Source organism: Tursiops truncatus, chromosome 17 (genome assembly GCF_011762595.2).
Source record: "Tursiops truncatus isolate mTurTru1 chromosome 17, mTurTru1.mat.Y, whole genome shotgun sequence".
Classification (NCBI taxonomy): Eukaryota; Metazoa; Chordata; class Mammalia; order Artiodactyla; family Delphinidae; genus Tursiops; species Tursiops truncatus.
In genome coordinates this window covers 78,345,087-78,366,182 of record NC_047050.1, presented here as the reverse complement: position 1 = coordinate 78,366,182, position 21,096 = coordinate 78,345,087, and the positions used below count along the sequence as shown (strand labels likewise).

The window sequence follows — 21,096 nt, the reverse complement described above, 5'->3', positions numbered from 1 at the left end:
AGCTTCACTGCGGGGCATCTGGCAAACTACCTCGCCAGGTGACCAACGTTAATATTAACAGTGATACTTTGCCCTGAGAGCCTGTTCCCTCCATATAAAGTGATGAGAAAGCACTTTACCTCTGTGATCTGCTTACTCAACACCCATAACTCAAGCCTAATCCTGAGAAAGACACCAAGTAAATCCCAATGTGGGACAGTCAACAAAATAGCTGACCAGTACACCTCACCAATGTCAAGGCCACAGAAACAAGGAGAGTCTCAGAAACTGTGAAAGCCCAGAGAAGCCTGAACAGACATGATGACTAAATGTCACATGATCCCCCTGGATGGCATCCTGGAAGAGAAAAAGTTAGAATGAAGGAAACCCAAGTCAAATATGGATGTCAGTTAATAATAAGGTATCGATATTTCATCATTAATTGTGACGATTCGGTTGAAAACTAGAATGAGAAACCTGTTGCATCACACTAGAAATCTAGACGAAATGGGTAACTTCCTAGTAAAAACACACATTAACAAAACGGAACGTAACAAAGGAAAATACAAACAGAACAGTTAGCCACCAAAAGACCTCTTCCCCATTTTGCTTCTCCTTTCATTGTTCCGAGATTTCACTCGCCTGGGACAGGGAAGGAATGGAGACAGAGCAACCTGGCAGCTCCCCTAAGTTCAGACCGCTCTCGGTGTCTTCATCTCGCCCAGCCATGCCCCATCCAGTAGGGCACCCAAGGGAGTCTCAGGGATTACTGGTTCTGATGTTATCAGCTATGACTTTTGTGATTCCAATGGACTGGACACACTTACTAAAGTAAAATAAATCATTATTTTTTAATGATATAAATAAATGAATAACTGCAAGAGACAGGTTTAAGAGTGGATGTGGACCTGGCAGTTCTGGTGGCTCACTCTCTTGCAGTGTGGTCTGGTCTCTCTCCAATCCTTTGTCCTGTAAATGCCTTTGGGTGGCCCCATTCACAGGAACAGTCTCTCTTGCTGCATCCAGGGCTCCCAGAAGCTCCAGGCGACACCCACTCAATGTCCATTTTAACAGAAAGGAAGAGGTTCAGTTAAGGTCAGGGGCTGTGGTCACCTATCCAGGGGTCTTGCTGTCCTCCCTTGATGGCAGGAAGCTCTTCCACTTGCTAAAATAGCAACTTTGCTGTTGGTGGTAAACTCAACACTCTTGCTTTGGGCCTCACATCCGAGGCTGGCCCTGATTGCCTGTGTACCTCAAAAGGCACACAGACTTCATTTGTGTCCCTGGGAGGTGGGAGCCCAGGAGTCACACCTGCCCTCTGTCTATATTAATCACCCATCTCCACAGAACACATCTGCTCATTTTCCTGTCTCTGCTCGCTCCTTTACAGAGAACAGAAACCAAATGGTAGGTGGTAAGGAAACTGTTACTCAATGGAGCAGTGTCTCAAGGATTATTCTATACCGTGGAATCCACAGTTGGCTGGCTTTCCGGAGGCCACAAGGACTGGGTCCAGGATGCACACGGCTCCTGGAGACCACGTAGCCTCAGTGGGAAAACACCAGTTGGGAAGCCACTTCCTCCCATACCTTTGATTTTTAATGAGTATGAATGTCAAAGGTTTGCAACAACCCGAAGGCCAGAGCATTGCAGGGCCACGGTCTGCTGTATGCTGAGGGTGGCCAGGGCCACACTCAATGTCTGGAGGGTTATTTCCTCTTGGAACGCTGGGAGGCTATGAGGGAGGAGGCCCTTTTCTCAATCACGTGGATGTAGGGAACTGAAACATCCCAAGGGACCGTCTACGCTGCCCAGGTAGCTGTTCAATTGCCCAGCAGCAAGGTCAGCTCAGTGATTGGCCACAGGGGCTTGACAGGGCCCAGGCGGGCCTGAGCTGGAGGACCACAGATGCCTGCCTGGCTGGTCAGTGGTCAAGGATATTCTGAGGTTTTATTATCTGCTACTGCCCACTCAAATGGGACGACGGACGCAGCCCGTCCTGAAGGACACCGCCAGCCCTCAGGAGGGCAGCACATGGGGGCTGGGAGCGCTACAGCCTTGCATGCATGCCAACACGTCCCACTGAGCGCACTGCGTGTCAGAGCTGGGCTGGAACCTGGGTCCAGCCCCACCCTCCCCATGTTGGCGGCGGGGACCTTCCCGACTTCCGAGGCCCTCCACAACCACAGACTGAGGTTAAGGTGGAGATGAAAGAGTCAGCAACCAGAGCAGACATTTCTTTCATCTTCTTTAGAGTCCAGGATGCAGAGAGGAAGCAGAGGCGGAGCAGAAAACCAACAGTCCAGCTTGACCCCACGTCACTTGCACCAGGTGAGTCCTGTCCATCGTGGAGGCTCAGATAGACGAGAGAGGGGACAGCGAAGCAGGCCCATTAGATCGTGAACACTAGGTGTGTAAAGTCTGAGTACTTTCTGGTTTTCTTTTTATTTACAGGAATTTCTATTTTTCAGTCATTAAGATACGCTATTAGTAAAATGAAAAGATTAAAATTGTGTATACCTTTTCACACGCCCCTCACTAAATGTGAATTCTGTAGAAGGTACACATCTTCAGAAATCTCTTCTTACAAGAGTCACGGATTTACTTACTAGCTGGCTGGAATCAACACAGGTGACTTTGCAGTTTCAGGATTGCCAGGGTCCCTGGCTTGCTGGGCTGCAGTTCATACTTTCCACCTCTGAAATATGCAGGTGGAGAAGCAACGGTGAGACCTGTCTCTCTATTGTTAGGGACGTTGTCCCTAACTCAGGCCCTGACGAAATCCCTGACTCAAAGCCTGTCACTCTCGCTAACTCAGGCTCTGATTCTGTCCCTACCTCTAGCCCTGATGCTCGTACTATTTGAGGCCCTGACACTGGTAGTAAATAAGGCCTTGATGTCTCAGTAACTAAGGTCTTGACACTATGCCTAGCTCATTTCCTGACACTATCCCTAGCCCTTAACCTGACACTGTCCCTAGCTAATGTCCTGCCTCTTATCCTAACTAAAGCTAGATTTACTACTCACCCTCTTATTGAAGAAAGTAAGCTGTGTGTTCAGCAATTCCTTCAGGAATGTCAGCCCCTCAGTTATCAGTTTCAAAGGCTTGAATGGCATTTTAGATATATTCTTCCCAGCGTGTGGAATGAATTATAAAATTCTGCAAATCTGCCCCACACTCCAGTCTTGAACATGTTTTCTCGCTCTCTTCCCAGCGCTTCTAGGCTAGTTTACAGCTTTAGATCTACTCTTGCAGCCTTCATCATTGTGAATGGTGAGTGAGAAGTTAGCATCCCTTTCGAAGGAAGACAACAGGAGAGTGTCTGGGTGTCACTGTTTCTGAAGCTCCCCAGGTGTGGGGTCCACATGACCAGAGGGGAGTGGGCAGCTGGGGGCCAGGACTGGAAGGGCAAGACTTTAGGTGGGGATCAGCTTTTGCTGAGTTCCATGGGGGCACAGCAAGCAGACAAACTAGGCTGGGACCCCAGGACACCAAGGTATGTGTAGTTGCAGGTGGACATAGCTGGGGCTCTGAAATCTCAGGGGCAGAATGCGCATCCCTGAGCCAAACCTGTCCAGGCATCCAGAGGGTGGGGGACACACCTCCATTTTTCAGGAGACAGCAGGACTCAAAGTAAGGGGGAGGGCTTCCCTCTGCTGGAAGGAACACAGTCCTCAGAACAGGCCATAGGGAACAGAGTAGGCGCTGATAAAATTTTGTAGGAAAAACAAATGGTCTGTTTTACTAAAAAGCAACGTGTACATTACATTTTACAAAACCGCATCCATTCTGACCTCTTGGCCCCTTCCCTAACTCCACAATAAAAGGGGGTACTCAGTGAGCTATGAGGACAGGTCCCTCCTACAATGCTCAAGGCTGCCCAGGCACCCCCGGAGCCCTGGTCCAGTGCACACAGGGATGTGGGAGCAGTGGAGCTAGCATACTGCTGCCACCAGCTCAGGACACCTAGAGCCTGTCCAGAGTCCTCGCCGCCATCCCAGGTGAGGGTCCTGCCAGGACCACAGACACAGTGACCCACAGGCTGAACCTCAACTGGATTCACAAGTGGGCCCTGCCTGGGTGGCTCCAAGCGGCAGGAGGAAGAGACCAGGCAGCACAATTGTGGTCAGCACTGCCCGGGGCCAGTGCAGGGACAGGCAGGGTTTCCATCCCAGCGCCTCCTTCTCCAGGCAGGATTAAAGAAGTCCAAGATATAGCTGATCTAGAAGGAGGCGAGAGAGCTGACTGGATGGGGACCTGGGTGGAAACAAGGAACCTGGCGGGGGGGGGGGGGGGTGCAGGCGACGACGGGTTTCTTAAAGGTAGGAGGCAGATGTCTCCAGAAGGAGCAGGAGTGGGACACTAGGTAGAGAGCGGGGTGCAGGGAGCCCACGAGTGCAAGGGTACTGAGTGTGCGGAGCAGTGAGAAGAGTCGGGCCTGGGGGCGGGGCAGGCAGAGCGGGACACTGGGGGAAGAGCGGGCTGGGGAAGACTGTCTTCTCAGAGCAGGAAGGAGAAGAGGATGAGAGGGGCCCCAGGAAAGCAGGGACTAGGAAAAGAAATAGGGTCCCTGAGTGGGGTCACTGGGCAACTGGGGTGGGGGTCGGGGGGCTCACAGTGTGGCTGGACACCAGCACCCCTGCAGGGGTCAGACCAGGAGGACATCGTCCAGGGGTTTGTGTCACGCGTGTGGGTGTAGCTCACACAGAGGACAAAGGCCACCTGGAGGATCTGCAGGTGAGCCGCTAAGCCATGGAGCTGGTGTCGGCCTGAGACCCCCACCCCACCCCACACCGCGACCTGCTGCACAGACCAGAACACGCTAAAGAGCATGGCAGGTGGCTGAGGGCCTCCAGTTCACGTTGCCCACCACTACCGCCACCCACCCCATGCGCAGATGGCTGAACAGAGGACAGGGGAAGGGATGTGACTCAGCTGTAGCTGCGCAACAAGAAAGTCACAGAGGGAACCCCACCAAGACCACCACTGGGCACAGGCCAAAGAAGGCGCAGCCCAAGTAGAAAGATGGTACAAGACTGGAGAGGGCGGCCTAGCTGACTGCACACCAGAGGCCAGGCAGCGCCCCCATATCTCTGGTCTCCAAATGCGTCCTGTTTCCTTGTCCCGTGTTTCCCAAAGTCCAGGACCTGCTGCAGGTGGACTCTCTATGGAACCTGCTGCGCTGCACCTCAGAGCTGCTCACCTCTGTGTGCCCCTCCCCAGCTCAAACTGAGCAGTGACAGGGTGGAGTTACTTCTCCATCAAAGCCATTTACTCTCCAGAGGCCAGTCCTGCTAAGATCTGAAGGAAGAACAATCAGGCAAAGGGAGCAGCAGAACTGAAGACCTTTAAGCAGGATTAAGTTGGTTACCTCAGGAGCAGACAGGAAGCCGGCAAGGCAGGAATGCGGGTGGCGGGGAGGGAGCCACATCAGACAGGGCGTCAGGGGCCTAAATGTGTGCAGGCCCTGTGTGGGGCCTCATCCACCAGCCTTCATATGGTGCCCTAGGCACGACCAGGTCACTGGGTCAGAGGAGCAGAACCCAACACACATGGAGGACGAACTCTAGCTGGTGAACAGACAGGAGGCAAGAGTGGCAGTCAGAGGGGACTCACACCTGGAGGATCACGCAGTATTCAGGGTGAGAGATCTGGCCAGGATGAGAATACTTAGCAGAGAAGACAAAGAAAGCACAGAAGATCTGAGATTTATTTTGAAGACAGAGCTCGTACCAGCTGAAGTACTGAACACATGTGGGGGAGAAAGGGCAATAGAGGACACAATACCGTGATTTATAAGAAATATATATATATGTATATATGTGTGCGTTTCATTCAAATGATCAAAATATTTCTCACATGTATTTGGTCTTCATCCACAGTTCCTGGCTCACTGCTCCAAAAAACCTTTGGAATTTTCTGAGGAACAATGGCGATAGGCTATTTGGTCTCTTGTCCTCAGTTCCTGAAAAACACTTCAGGGAAGGTGACTTTCAAATTCTGACCAAAGATGGAGGCTGGCTGGCAGAACTAAGCAGGTGATTAGAGGGTTAAAACTCCCCACCTCTGGGGAGTGGAGGAGGGCTAAAAGTTGAATCAATAATGTCTATGTAAGGAAGACTCCATAAAATACAAAAGGACGGGGTTTAGAGAGCTTCCGGGGGGTGAACACGGAGACCGAAGGAGAGTTCCATACCTTTCCCCATGCCTGGTGCTATGTATCTGGCTTTTACTCATATACTAGTAATAAACTGGTAACCTAGTGAGTGAACAAGTTTTCCTGAGTTCTGGTATTCATTATAGCAAGTTAACTGAACCCAAGAAGGGGGTCACAGACACACCCGGGAGTACTTCCCAGAACTTCTGCTGCCAGTGTCCTTGTCCCCATGGTGAAAGAGAGCCACCGCCCGCCTCTGCAGGAGACCCTCCAGCACTAACAGCCGTGTGGATGAAAGGCTCTTGGTGCTGCAGCCAGGAGTCAGTGCTGTGCCTCTGAGGTGGGAGAGCCAACTTCAGGACACTGGTCCACAAGAGACCTCCCAGCTCCATGTAATATCAAACGGCGAAAATCTCCCAGAGATCTCCATCTCAACACCAACACCCAGCTTCACTCAAGGACCAGCAAGCTACAGTGCTGGACACCCTATGCCAAACAACTAGCAAGACAGGAACACAACCCCACCCATTAGCAGAGAGGCTGCCCAAAATCATAATAAGTCTACAGACACCCCAAAACACATCACCAGACGTGGATCTGCCCACCAGAAAGACAAGATCCAGCCTCATCCACCAGAACACAGGCACTAGTCCCCTCCACCAGGAAGCCTACACAACCCACTGAACCAACCTTAGCCACTGGGGACAGACACAAAAAACAACAGGAACTACGAACCTTCAGCCTGCAAAAAAGGAGACCCCAAACACAGTAAGATGAGCAAAATGAAAAGACAGAAAAACACACCGCAGATGAAGGAGCAAGATAAAAACCCACCAGACCTAACAAATGAAGAGGAAATAGGCAGTCTACCTGAAAAAGAATTCAGAATAATGATAGTAAGGTTGATCCGAAATCTTGGAGATAGAATGGACAATAGAATGGACAAAATGCAAGAATCAGTTAACAAGGACCTAGAAGAACTAAAGATGAAACAAGCAATTATGAACAACACAATAAATGAAATTAAAAGTACTCTAGATGGGATCAATAGCAGAATAACTGAGGCAGAAGAACGGATAAGTGACCTGGAAGATAAAATAGTGGAAATAACCAATGCAGAGCAGAATAAAGAAAAAAGAATGAAAAGAACTGAGGACAGTCTCAGAGACCTCTGGGACAACATTAAACGCACCAACATTCGAATTATAGGGGTTCCAGAAGAAGAAGAGAAAAAGAAAGGGACTGAGAAAATATTTGAAGAGATTATAGTTGAAAACTTCCCTAATATGGGAAAGGAAATAGTTAATCAAGTCCAGGAAGCACAGAGAGTCCCATACAGGATAAATCCAAGGAGAAATACGCCAAGACACATATTAATCAAACTGTCAAAAATTAAATACAAAGAAAACATATTAAAAGCAGCAAGGGAAAAACAACAAATAACACACAAGGGAATCCCCATAAGGTTAACAGCTGATCTCTCAGCAGAAACCCTACAAGCCAGAAGGGAGTGGCAGGACATACTGAAAGTGATGAAGGAGAAAAACCTGCAGCCAAGACTACTCTAACCAGCAAGGATCTCATTCAGATTTGATGGAGAAATTAAAACCTTTACAGACAAGCAAAAGCTGAGAGAGTTCAGCACCACCAAACCAGCTTTACAACAAATGCTAAAGGATCTTCTCTAGGCAAGAAACACAAGAGAAGGAAAAGACCTATAATAACGAACCCAAAACAATTTAGAAAATGGGAATAGGAACATACATATCGATAATTACCTTAAATGTAAATGGACTAAATGCTCCCACCAAAAGACACAGATTAGCTGAATGGATACAAAAACAAGACCCTTATATATGCTGTCTACAAGAGACCCACTTCAGACCTAGAGACACATACAGACTGAAAGTAAGGGGATGGAAAAAGATATTCCATGCAAATGGGAACCAAAAGAAAGCTGGAGTAGCAGTTCTCATATCAGACAAAATAGACTTTAAAATAAAGACTATTAGAAGAGACAAAGAAGGACACTACATAATGATCAAGGAATCAATCCAAGAAGAAGATATAACAATTGTAAATATTTATGCACCCAACATAGGAGCACCTCAATACATAAGGCAAATACTAACAGCCATAAAAGGGGAAATCGACCGTAACACATTCATAGTAGGGGACTTTAACACCCCATGTTCACCAATGGACAGATCATCCAAAATGAAAATAAATAAGGAAACACAAGCTTTAAATGATACATTAAACAAGATGGACTTAATTGATATTTATAGGACATTCCATCCAAAAACAACAGAATACACGTTTTTCTCAAGTGCTCATGGAACATTCTCCAGGATAGATCATATCTTGGGTCACAAATCAAGCCTTGGTAAATATAAGAAAATTGAAATCGTATCAAGTATCTTTTCCGACCACAACACTATAAGACTAGATATCAATTACAGGAAAAGATCTGTAAAAAATACTAACACATGGAGGCTAAACAATACGCTACTTAATAACAAAGTGCTCACTGAAGAAATCAAAGAGAAAATCAAAAAATACCTAGAAACAAATGACAATGGATACATGACGACCCAAAACCTATGGGATGCAGCAAAAGCAGTTCTAAGAGGGAAGTTTATAGCAATAAAATCCTACCTTAAGAAACAGGAAACATCTCAAATAAACAACTTAACCTTGCACCTAAAGCAATTAGAGAAAGAAGAACAAAAAAACCCCAAAGTTAGCAGAAGGAAAGAAATCATAAAAATCAGATCAGAAATAAATGAAAAAGAAATGAAGGAAACGATAGCAAAGATCAATAAAAATAAAAGCTGGTTCTTTGAGAAGATAAACAAAATTGATAAACCATTAGCCAGACTCATCAAGAAAAAAAGGGAGAAGACTCAAATCAATAGAATTAGAAATGAAAAAGGAGAAGTAACAACTGACACTGCAGAAATACAAAAGATCATGAGAGATTACTACAAGCAACTCTATGCCAATAAAATGGACAACCTGGAAGAAATGGACAAATTCTTAGAAATGCACAACCTGCCAAGACTGAATCAGGAAGAAATAGAAAATATGAACAGACCAATCACAAGCACTGAAATTGAAACTGTGATGCAAAATCTTCCAACAAACAAAAGCCCAGGACCAGATGGCTTCACAGGTGAATTCTATCAAACATTTAGAGAAGAGCTAGCACCTATCCTTCTCAAACTCTTCCAAAATATAGCAGAGGGAGGAACACTCCCAAACTCATTCTACGAGGCCACCATCACCCTGATACCAAAACCAGACAAGGATGTCACAAAGAAAACTACAGGCCAATATCACTGATGAACATAGATGCAAAAATCCTCAACAAAATACTAGCAAACAGAATCCAACAGCACATTAAAAGGATCATACACCATGATCAAGTGGGGTTTATTCCAGGAATGCAAGGATTCTTCAATATATGCAAATCAATCAATGTGATAAACCATATTAACAAATTGAAGGAAAAAAACCATATGGTCATCTCAATAGATGCAGAGAAAGCTTTCAACAAAATTCAACACCCATTTATGATAAAAACCCTCCAAAAAGTAGGCATAGAGAGAAATTTCCTCAACATAATAAAGGCCATATATGACAAACCCACAGCCAACAGCATTCTCAATGGTGAAAAACTGAAAGCATTTCCACTAAGATCAGGAACAAGACAAGGTTGCCCACTCTCACCACTCTTATTCAACATAGTTTTGGAAGTTTTAGCCACAGCAATCAGAGAAGAAAAGGAAATAAAAGGAATCCAAATCGGAAAAGAAGAAGTAAAGCTGTCACTGTTTGCAGATGACATGATACTATACATAGAGAATCCTAAAGATGCCACCAGAAAACTACTAGAGCCAATCAATGAATTTGGTAAAGTAGCAGGAGACAAAATTAATGCACAGAAATCTCTGGCATTCCTATACACTAAGGATGAAAAATCTGAAAGTGAAATCAAGAAAACACTCACATTTACCATTGCAACAAAAAGAATAAAATAGCTAGGAATAAACCTACCTAAAGAGACAAAAGACCTCTGTGCAGAAAATTATAAGACACTGATGAAAGAAATTAAAGATGATACAAATAGATGGAGATATATACCATGTTCTTGGATTGGAAGAATCAACATTGTGAAAATGACTCTACTACCCAAAGCAATCTACAGATTCAATGCAATCCCTATCAAACTACCACTGGCATTTTTCACAGAACTAGAACAAAAAATTTCACAATTTGTATGGAAACACAAAAGACCCCGAACAGCCAAAACAATCTTGAGAACAAAAAATGTAGCTGGAGGAATCAGGCTCCCTGACTTCAGACTATACTACAAAGCTATAGTAATCAGGACAGTATGGTACTGGCACAAAAACAGAAAGATAGATCAACAGAACAGGATAGAAAGCCCAGAGATAAACCCAGGCACATATGGTCACCTTATCTTTGATAAAGGAGGCAGGAATGTACAGTGGAGAAAGGACAGCCTCTTCAATAAATGGTGCTGGGAAAACTGGACAGGTACATGTAAAAGTATGAGATTAGATCACTCCCTAACACCATACACAAAAATAAGCTCAAAATGGATCAAAGACCTAAATGTAAGGCCAGAAACTATCAAACTCTTAGAGGAAAACAAAGGCAGAACACTCTATGACATAAATCACAGCAAGATCCTTTTTGACCCACATCCTAGAGAAATGGAAACAAAAACAAAAATAAACAAATGGGACCTAATGAAACTTCAAAGCTTTTGCACAGCAAAGGAAACCATAAACAAGACCAAAAGACAACCCTCAGAATGGGAGAAAGTATTTGCAAATGAAGCAACTGACAAAGGATTAATCTCCAAAATTTACAAGCAGCTCATGCAGCTCAATAACAAAAGAACAAACAACCCAATCCAAAAATGGGCAGAAGACCTAAATAGACATTTCTCCAAAGAAGATATACAGACTGCCAACAAACACATGAAAGAATGCTCAACATCATTAATCATTAGAGAAATGCAAATCAAAACTACAATGAGATATCATCTCACACCAGTCAGAATGGCCATCATCAAAAAAATCTAGAAACAATAAATGCTGGAGAGGGTGTGGAAAAAAGGGAACACTCTTGCACTGCTGGTGGGAATGTGAATTGGTACAGCCACTATGGAGAACAGTATGGAGGTTCCTTAAAAAAATACAAATTGAACTACCATATGACCCAGCAATCCCACTACTGGGCATATACCCTGAGAAAACCATAATTCAAGAAGAGTCATGTACCAAAATGTTCATTGCAGCTCTATTTACAATAGCCAGGAGATGGAAACAATCTAAGTATCCATCATCGGATGAATGGATAAAGAAGATGTGGCACATATATACAATGGAATATTACTCAGCCATAAAAAGAAACGAAATTGAGCTATTTGTAATGAGGTGGATGGACCTAGAGTCTGTCATACAGAGTGAATTAAGTCAGAAAGAGAAAGACAAATACCATATGCGTACACATATATATGGAATTTAAGAAAAAAAAAAACTCATGAAGAACCTAGGAGTAAGACAGGAATAAAGACACAGACCTACTAGAGAATGGACTTGAGAATATGGGGAGGGGGAAGGGTAAGCTGTGACAAAGTGAGAGAGTAGCATGGACATATATAACTACCAAACGTAAAATAGATAGCTAGTGGGAAGCAGCCACATAGCACAGGGAGATCAGCTCGGTGCTTTGTGACCACCTAGAGGGGTGGGATAGGGAGGGTGGGAGGGAGGGAGACGCAAGAGGGAAGAGATATGGGAACATATATATAGGTACAACTGATTCACTTTGTTATAAAGCAGAAACTAACACACCATTGTAAAGCAATTATACTCCAATAAAGATGTAAAAAAAAAAAAAAGAAGGGGGTCACAGGAACCTGATTTATAGCCAGTTGGTCAGAAGTATAGGGAACAACTATAGGACTCGTGACTGGCATGTGAAGTGGAGGGGGGTCTTGTGGGACTGAGCGCTTTTCCTGTGGAATCTGATTCCATCTCTGGGTAGACAGTGTCAGAATTGAGTTGCATTCTTCGACACGCTGCTGACATCCAAGAATTGCTGTTGGTGTCGGGAACCCTCAACACAAACACACACACACATTGGAACTGGATCCACGAACCCCTTTTGCAGAGGTGACACAGATTTTTGGCCTGATCAACTAGTTGGGCAGTAGTGCCACTCACTGAAAAGCAGAAAACAAATGGAGATTTAGGGACTAATCGGATGTTTTGGACATGTCAAGTTTGAAATGCCTGTGAAACAGCAAAATAAGAGATGTTGAGTAGGCAGGTGGGCTCCAGGTATCTATCTAGTCTAGTCTGCACGTTTGGGAGACACCACCAAAGATGGCACCACAACCACTGAAGAGGATTAAGCCCCCTTGAAAACCCAACTTAATGCAGAAGGCCTGGGACTATCACCTGGAGCAGCTGACATCAGAGCTTGTCCACTGAGGCTCAATGCTGGTGTCTGGCTGGGATTCTTAGGGCAGGAAGCTATCTGCTCCTCAGAACAAAGCCTGGGCTGCTGGGGGCTACGATGGCTCCCCAAGGATGCTACCTGCTCAGGAATGAAGGCAATACGACAAAAGACCAAGCACTGGGGTGAGAGCCTGGACCCAGCAGTGCCACACACCATCTCATCTATATAGCCAGTTAACACACGCTTTCACTCTTCCACTTTTGTGAGGAATACTTTTATTATGGCAATGAGACACAGTGGCATGGAGCTCTACACCACCTGACAGAACATCCTCCCATAAGTGAGCACCAGTGCATAACTATGTTGCTTCCCTACTAATCCTTATTACCAACATCTACTTAGTCTGCTCCTAAGCCTGTTAAAAGAGTCCTTCTACAACATGCTAAACACTCACTTCAGTTTACTGTAGAAACTTCTGAATGGACCGCCCTCTTCTGGCAGGAGAGACATTTCAGCTGAAAACCTATAAATGGGGTCCTGGGCTTGTCTGACAGTCAGGTCAGTACCCAACATGCAGGTCTTGCATCTTCCCAACAGCCATGGCACCAGATTCACTGACCAGCCAGGGACAGAGCAACCCCACATCTGTCTGACAGAGCATTCCTGGAAAGCTCTGCACTCAAGACAAACCCCTGCACCAACTGCGAAGGAGAACCGTTCCAGAATGGGGAAGAGGCTAAAAGAAATTGAACCTAAACTCTTCATCAGGAGTGTCTCGGGTGTCCTTGGCTCTCCCTGTTAGACGAGGCCTGCAGACCCTTCGGCTCTTCTTTCTGGCGGCCTCACCTACAGGCTGCACCTGGACTGAGTGGGCAGCTGTAAGGGAGGGGAGAGACTGTATCAGAATTGAATGATAATGGCTAATGCTAACTGTGCCCATACAACTCTATCCCCATTGTAAAAATTAACTGACTGACTTCTCAAAATTATAAGGTATCACACTATCATCACACCCCCTTGAGAATCACAGAGAGATTCACTAACTCTCCTGCCCCTGCCTCCCTGGTCCAAGCCCAAGTTCTGTGTTCCTGAGATCCAGGCTTTCTCTCTCCCTGCTCCCTGACGCTTTCCTGAGCCATCTTCTACCCCCGCCAGCCCTACTGCTCTGGGCTTCCTCCTTCCACTGCCCAGGCTCTTCGTCCCCGCCCCCTTGAACTAGGCAGGTGTGCACCAACCAGTTCCCAGGTCCTCACCAGTCCTGAGAGCCCGCAGGGCCACGCACCACTCGGCTTCCATCTGAGCCCTGTAGTCCCCGAACAAGGAGTGCATCAGCTGCCTCTTCCGGGGCAGGGGGGTTCTTTGGCTGCGCAGGGTTCGGATTGCCCCAAGAGCTTGCTCTTCTGCAAATGAAAACAGACTAGTAACCTTCTCTATCCTCACCTCCAACTGTCCTACCGCAAAGGTAACGATCCCATCCCTTGGGAGCACCTGCAGGCCACAGGACTGTCACGGTTCACCCGCCCCCGCCACCCGCAACTCTACAGACAGGCCCCTCACTCTGCTTAGGGGTGGGTCTCTGCATCTTCAGCCCCAGCTCCAGCTTTTCCACGCACCAGGCCAGTTCCCGGGCCAGCTGCTCCGCCTGTGGTGGATCGGGGATAGTGGCTGTGAGAGGGTACCTGGACCCCGCGGCCTCCAGCCCCATCCCACAGGAACACAACACTCCCCGTCTCATCCTCTCCCCGCTTTAAGTCCGCAAATCCGAGACTACGCCCACCGGCGGATTCCCACCCAGAATGCACCCCGAGGCTCCACCCTTCCCGACTAAGGCCCGCCCTTGCCTGGGCCTCCGCACTTAGGGGGGCTCCCTCTGAGGCCGGCGATTCTGTGGCTTTCCCGCCTCCATTCGCCGCAGAGGCCCCATTCCGGGTTTTCTTCTTCTTCTTTTGTTTCTTGGCCCTGGAGGCAGCGTCACTGCACGTAGGGTGCCCTAAGCAGACAGACTTGATAGGGCCTTACAGTGGAAGGACTCGGGGCGCCGGGAAGCGGCGGGGGGAACCGGGGGCTGCGGGGTGCGTGGGCAGTACCTGGGGCTGCCGATGTCTCCCGAGCAGGATGTCCTGGAGCCTGGAGAAAGCGGGACAGTACAAAGGTCACGAGGAGCCACCAAGGGCCCAAGGCCCCGACACCGGTGCGCCCTCACCGTAGCACTCACCGCCATGCGCTGCAGCCGCAGCCAGACCCTGAGGAGGGCTTCAGGACCGACGCCGAATTCGCTCCCCGCGAAACACGTCTGCGTAGCAGAGTTCCGCGGGGCGCTGGCAGCGCGTTGGGCGGGCCCGGGCCTTTCGGAGCGCGGTGGGCGGGGCGCGGTGGGCGGGGCCCCGGCCGTTCGGAGCGCGGTCTGCAGGAGACCCTCCCCAACACTGACAATGTTGCAGGTACTGCTCTGGATGAAAGGACTACGCCTAAGGTGTGCCCTTAAAGCTCACCTGCTAGTGGGGAGGGAAAAGCAGGTAAACAGACATGAAAAGCTGTCACCCAGAGCGGCGCTGTGAATAACAGCTGCCCCAACGGGGCGCCGAGTGGTCAGCAAAGTCCTGCGAGGAGCAGCAGCCCTGGAGGGGCTGGTCCGGCAGCGGAAAGGAGGGCGGGGCCGAGGTGCAAGGCGAGGTGGGGGAGTTGCAGGGCCCTGGACCGCAGCGGGAGGCGGCTTCTGTTGTAAGCGCAGTGGAAGCACTGGGGGACGTTCATCCATCCGAGGAGTGACGCGGCCTTACCCAGATGCTGCTGTGTGGTGAGGGCCCAGAGGGGCTGGGGTAGGGGAGGGGAGGACCTGGAGGGGATTCAGAAACAGGAAGACCCCGCGCACCTGCTGGCGTCCCGACGTGGGCACCATCTACCTGCCCTTCTGCGCTCCCTGCCCAGGGCCGCCCCCCGACCACGCGCCGCTCCTGGCCCCATATCACAGGCGTCAGGAGGACCCGGGTGCCGTGGTGCTGCTTGAGAGGACAGGAGTCTGAGGTGCTGCTGTCCGATGATTCCTGTCAGTGAAATCGGCGTTGTTTCCTGAGGCGAGGGGATGGGAGGTCTCAGAAGGTAGAGTTTGGTCATCCCAGTAGTTAGTCCCGGGTTGGTGAAAAAGTTCCTTAGGTTTTTAAGTAAAAACAAAAGACATATTTTTCATCTTCACCAAGAACTTTATTGAACAACGTATTCACCGTTTTGTTCCACTACCTCCTGCCATTTTTCAGGCAACTTCATAATTCCGTCTTCCCCAAAATTCTTATCTTTTTGAGCAAAGAACTGTTCCAGGTGCCTTTTACAGTCTTCTGGGGAATGGAAATTTTTTCCATTAAGAGAATTTTGTAAAGACTGAATGGAAATCCAAAGGTGCAATGACTGGTGAATATGGCAGATGAATCAGAACTTCCCAGCCAAGTTGTAACAGTTTTTGCCTGGTCATCAAAGAAACATGCAGTCTTGTGGTATCCTGATAGAAGATTATGTGTTTTCTGTTGACTAATTCCAGACGCTTTTCGATGAGTGCTTTCATTTGGTCTAATTGGGAGCAGTACTTGTTGGAATTACTCGTTCGATTTTCCAGAAGGAGCTCATAATAGAGGACTCCCTTCTAATCCCACCATATACACAACATCACTTTCTTTAGATGAAGCCTGGCCTTCAGTGTGGTTGGTGGTGGTTCATTTCACTTGCCCCACGACCTCTTCCGTTCCACATTATTGTACAGTATCCACGTTGCATCACCCATCACAATTTGTTTTAAAAATGGAACGTTTTCATTATGTTCAAGTAGAGAATCACATGCAGAAATACGGTCAAGAAGGCTTTTCCGGTGTAACTTCTTGTGGAAGCCAAACATCAAAGCGATGAACAGAACCAAGCTGGTGCCAATGATTTTCAACGCTTGATTTGGATATTTTGAGTATGTCGGCTCTCTCCCGTGTGGTATAACGTTGATTGCTCTCAATTAATGTTCTCTGTTTGATCGCTATCAACTTCAACTGGTCTACCCAACCATGGAACATCGTCCAGAGAGAAATCTCCAGCACAAAACTTCGCAAACCACTTTGGACACGTTCGATCCGTCACAGCACCTTCTCCATACACTGCACAATTTTTTGTGTGTGTTTCAGTTGCGTTTTTACCTTTCTTGAAATAACAAAGCATAATATGCTGAAAATGTTGGGGGTTTTCTTTCTTCTCCAATATTAAACTGGCTACACAGGGACGTCCCTGGTGGCTCAGTCGTTAAGAATCCGCTGGCCAGTGCAGGGGACACGGGTTCGAGACCTGGTCCGGGAAGATCCCACATGCCGCGGAGCAACTAATCCTGTGCACCACAACTACTGAGCCTGCGCTCTAGAGCCCGCGAGCCACAACTACTGAGCCTGTGTGCCACAGCTACTGAAGCCCGCTCACCTAGAGCCCGTGCTCCACAACAAGAGAAGCCACCGCAATTAGAAGCCCATGCACCACAACAAAGAGTAGCTCCCGCTTGCCGCAACTAGAGAAGGCCCATGCACAGCAATGAAGACCCAACACAGCCAAAAAAAAACCTAAATAAATAAATTTATTTTTTATTTTATTTTTTTATTTTTATTTTTTTTGTGGTACGCAGGCCTCTCACTGTTGTGGCCTCTCCCGTTGCGGAGCACAGGCTCCGGACCCGCAGGCTCAGCGGCCATGGCTCACAGGCCCAGCCGCTCCGCGGCATGTGGGATCCTCCCGGACCGGGACGCGAACCCGTGTCCCCTGCATCAGCAGGCGGACTCTCAACCACTGCACCACCAGGGAAGCCCCTAAATAAATTTATTAAAAAAAAATTTTTTTAAGTAGAATAAAATGGCTACACAAAAATTCACCAATTTTGATACTTTTTTTAAGTGTATGCTGATATGACTGCTGTTGCAATACAATCTAACAAAATTGTTTCGAATGAAGTTAAAGACAACTAAGCACTACTATACCCATCTTACAGAAAAAAGCAAACGAACTCTTTGGCCAACCCAAATAGCTAATATATTAGCTATTTACTGAGGTGTAACAAATTACCACAAAACTTATCAGATTGAAAACAACAAACATTCTTTATCTCATAGTTTCTGAGGGTCAGGAACCTAGCAAAAGCATAGCTGGTTGGTTCTAGCTCAGGCTCTCTTTGAGGCTGCTTCACCTCTTGGAGGAAGACCAAAGACTTTTTAGACATATTTTAAAACAACCACAGTTAGGATGTATTTCAGTCCTGGGAGACTCAGGTTTTGGTGGTGAGTGGACTCCAGACCCTAAGGGGCCTCTCCCTGCCTCCTTTGGCTGTGAAACCCCTCTATGACTTGGCCCAAAACTGCTTCCTACAGAAGAAACCTTCTCAGCCCAGACATGCGTGCCTGAGCACAGGCCTCACACCAGATGCTTCCCCTTGCACAGCCTCTATTCCCAGTCAGCCACTGAATCCAATCAGTTTATCTCCTAAGTAATCTCCACCCCTACCCACCCCCACCCCCCAACACACACCATCTCTGGCCTGAACTGCAATCGAGTCCTCACTCATCTCTCTGCCTGCACTTTCACTCTCTCCTGTCTTTTTTGAACCACCCTGTGGTGAGAGTGGTCTTTCTAAAACAGAAACTGTGTTGCTCTCCTGCCTAGAAATCTTCTATTTCCTCCAGCATAAAGTCCAAGCTCCTTACTTCCAGCCAGCACATGCCCCATAAGTCATACAGAGGCAACTATTTCCAGACCTCACTCTGCTCTGGCCCTGCTGATCTGCCAGCCTTCCGAGCCTCACCCCCCACCTCTCCTTACGGGCCCCTGCAGCCCCACAGCCCTCTGCCCCGCCAGCCACCTCATTTTTCTTCCCTGACAGTACTAGCACCTGTTCAAACCCCCAGACCCAGACAGTGGGTCCTTGAAGAGATCTAGAGAGGAAAGCATAGACGATCTAGTCCTCCATGTCTCTAAGTCCCCAAATCTCCTCTACATTGCCTCCCATCCTGGCATGTAATAAAGGCTCATAAAATGAACAGCAAGTCTTCATCTAGCTGTGCCTGGCTGTCTGCACCTCCACAGCCACTGCAGGAATCATGCCTAACGTTTCACTCTCAACCATCATGGCTGCTTTCTGTCTCTTGAGACACAGAGGTCTCCACTGACACACTCTTTCCTTGGCCTACTCCCCTGGCCTGTTTAGAAAATATACTATAAATTTCATATGTGCAAATATAAATATTTACATACAGCCAATTCTCATCATCCATGGTAGTTCTCTAAAGTAGCTGAGAACACTGAAGGGAATAACAAACCGTTGCTCCTAGGGGAAATAGAGTTAGCTTCCTCGGAGCCTCTGGTCACGACATTTTCATCAACCAATCAACACATAACCTTGTTTTATGTGTGTTTCTGCTTAAAGACACCTTACTTAATATATACTGTTGATTCATAAACACTGAACTCAGCCAACAGCACTATGACTTGTGCTGAATGAAGTTCATCTAGCACGCTTCCTCTATAAAGGCATCACATCACAGCCCTCTTGCACTTAGGGACATTAGACAGCACTTCAGCACTATGCTTGAGGGCCATTTTAAACAGTGAAATCCCCAAGAAAAAGCATAAAAATACAAAAGTGTGGCAGTTAATATACAGGCACACCTCAGAGACACGGCACGTTCGGTTCCAGACTACTGCAATAAAGTGGATGCTGCAATAAAAGTCACACGAATTTTTTTTGGTTTTCCAGTGAATATAAAAGTATGTTTACACTGCAATATAGTCTGTTAAGTGTGCAATAGCATTATGTCTAAAAAACAATGTACATACGTTAATAAAAAATATTGCTAAAAAATGCCAACCATTGGGCTTCCCTGGTGGCGCAGTGGTTGAGAGTCCGCCTGCCGATGCAGGGGACACGGGTTCATGCCCCGGTCCGGGAGCATCCCACATGCCACGGAGCGGCTGGGCCCGTGAGCCACGGCCGCTGAGCCTGCACGTCTGGAGCTCTGCAACGGGAGAGGCCACAACAGTGAGAGGCCCGCGTACATAAAAAAAAAAAAAAAAAAAAAATTGCCAACCATCATATGAGTCTTCAGCAAGTCATAGTCAAAACATCAAATATCACTGATTGCAGATCACCATAACACATATAATAATGATAGGTGTGAAATATTGCGAGAATTACAAAAATATGATACCAAGACATGAAGTGAACAAATGCTGTTGGAAAAATGTGCTGTGCTATCAGTTTTTGTCTCATGTATTTTGATGTCCTGTTGTTAGGTGCATACACGGTAAGGATCCTTGTGTTTTCTTATAGACTTGATCCCTTTATCATATTTAATACCCCTTTTTGTCCCTGATAATTTTACTAGCTCTGAAGTCAGCTTTGTCTGAAATCGATATAGATACGCCAACTTTCTTTCCATTAGTGTTAGCATGGTATGCCTTTCTCCTCCCTTTATTTTTAATCTATCTGTGTCTTCGTGTTTAAAATGGGCTTCTTATGGACAATATATAATTAAATGTTATAAGTCTTATTTTTTTTACCTGCTTTGACAGCTCAGTCTTTTAATTGGTGTATCTAGACCATTCACTTTTTAAATGTATTTATTTATGGCTGTGTTGGGTCTTCGTTTCTGTGCGAGGGCTTTCTTTAGTTGTGGCAAACGGGGGCCACTCTTCTTCGCGGTGCGCGGGCCTCTCACTACCGCGGCCTCTCTTTTTGCGGAGCACAGGCTCCAGACGCACAGGCTCAGTAATCGTGGCTCACCAGCCCAGTCGCTCCGCGGCATGTGGGATCGTCCCAGACCAGGGCGTGAACCCGCGTCCCCTGCATTGGCAGGCGGTCTCCACCAGGGAAGGCCTAGACCATTCACTTTTAAAGTGAATATTAATATGGTTGTTACTGTTTTTTATTCATTACACTTGTTTCTTTTAAAAAATCTTTCCCTCTTCTCCTGCCTTCTCCGGTTTAATTGAGCATTTTATCTGATTAGATTTTTTTCCTCCTATTTAGCATATCAATTATACTTCAAAAAAATTTTAATGGTTGTCTTAGAAGTTTGCAATATATATTAGGACTAATGTAAGTCCACCTTCAAATAACACTACACCGCCTCACGGGTAGCACAGGTACTTGTAACCCAGTGTCCCGATTCCTCTCTTCCGTCCCTAGGACACCGCTGCCACTCACCTTACACGTGCGACAGTTACCCAATACACTGTCACTAATATTCAATATTACTCTGAAAAACAATGACCTTTTATTTTGCTTAGGAGTAAGACAAGTAAAAGATTTTATTTTACCTTCACTGATTCCCTCTCTGATCCTTTTCCCTTCTCTGGGTAGATCCGAGTTTCTTGCGTCACTTCCTAACTCTCTGACGAACTTCTAAAGCCTCTCCCAAGACAAGTGGGGCCAGTGGCATAGAGTCCTCTGAGC

At 47.0% G+C, this 21,096-nt stretch overlaps 1 protein-coding gene across 2 annotated transcripts; it reads right to left on the bottom strand.

Moving 5' to 3' along the window:
• Positions 1 to 12,896: 12,896 nt before the first annotated feature.
• Positions 12,897 to 21,070, bottom strand: C17H8orf33 (chromosome 17 C8orf33 homolog). 2 transcript variants are annotated; one of them, XM_073794884.1, is made up of 7 exons: positions 20,961 to 21,070; positions 14,854 to 16,811; positions 14,726 to 14,765; positions 14,480 to 14,628; positions 14,196 to 14,280; positions 13,892 to 14,038; positions 12,897 to 13,514 (listed from the first exon to the last, which is right to left on the bottom strand). In XM_073794884.1, exons 2-7 carry the CDS (start codon positions 14,857 to 14,859, stop codon positions 13,375 to 13,377), a joined length of 567 nt encoding a protein of 188 aa, XP_073650985.1. In that variant the 5' UTR covers positions 14,860 to 16,811; positions 20,961 to 21,070; the 3' UTR covers positions 12,897 to 13,374. The 2 variants fall into 2 exon arrangements, with proteins under 2 accessions (XP_073650985.1, XP_033698789.1); XM_033842898.2 differs by lacking the exon at positions 20,961 to 21,070 and having other exon boundaries at positions 14,854 to 17,178.
• Between the last annotated feature and the right edge of the window lie 26 nt (positions 21,071 to 21,096).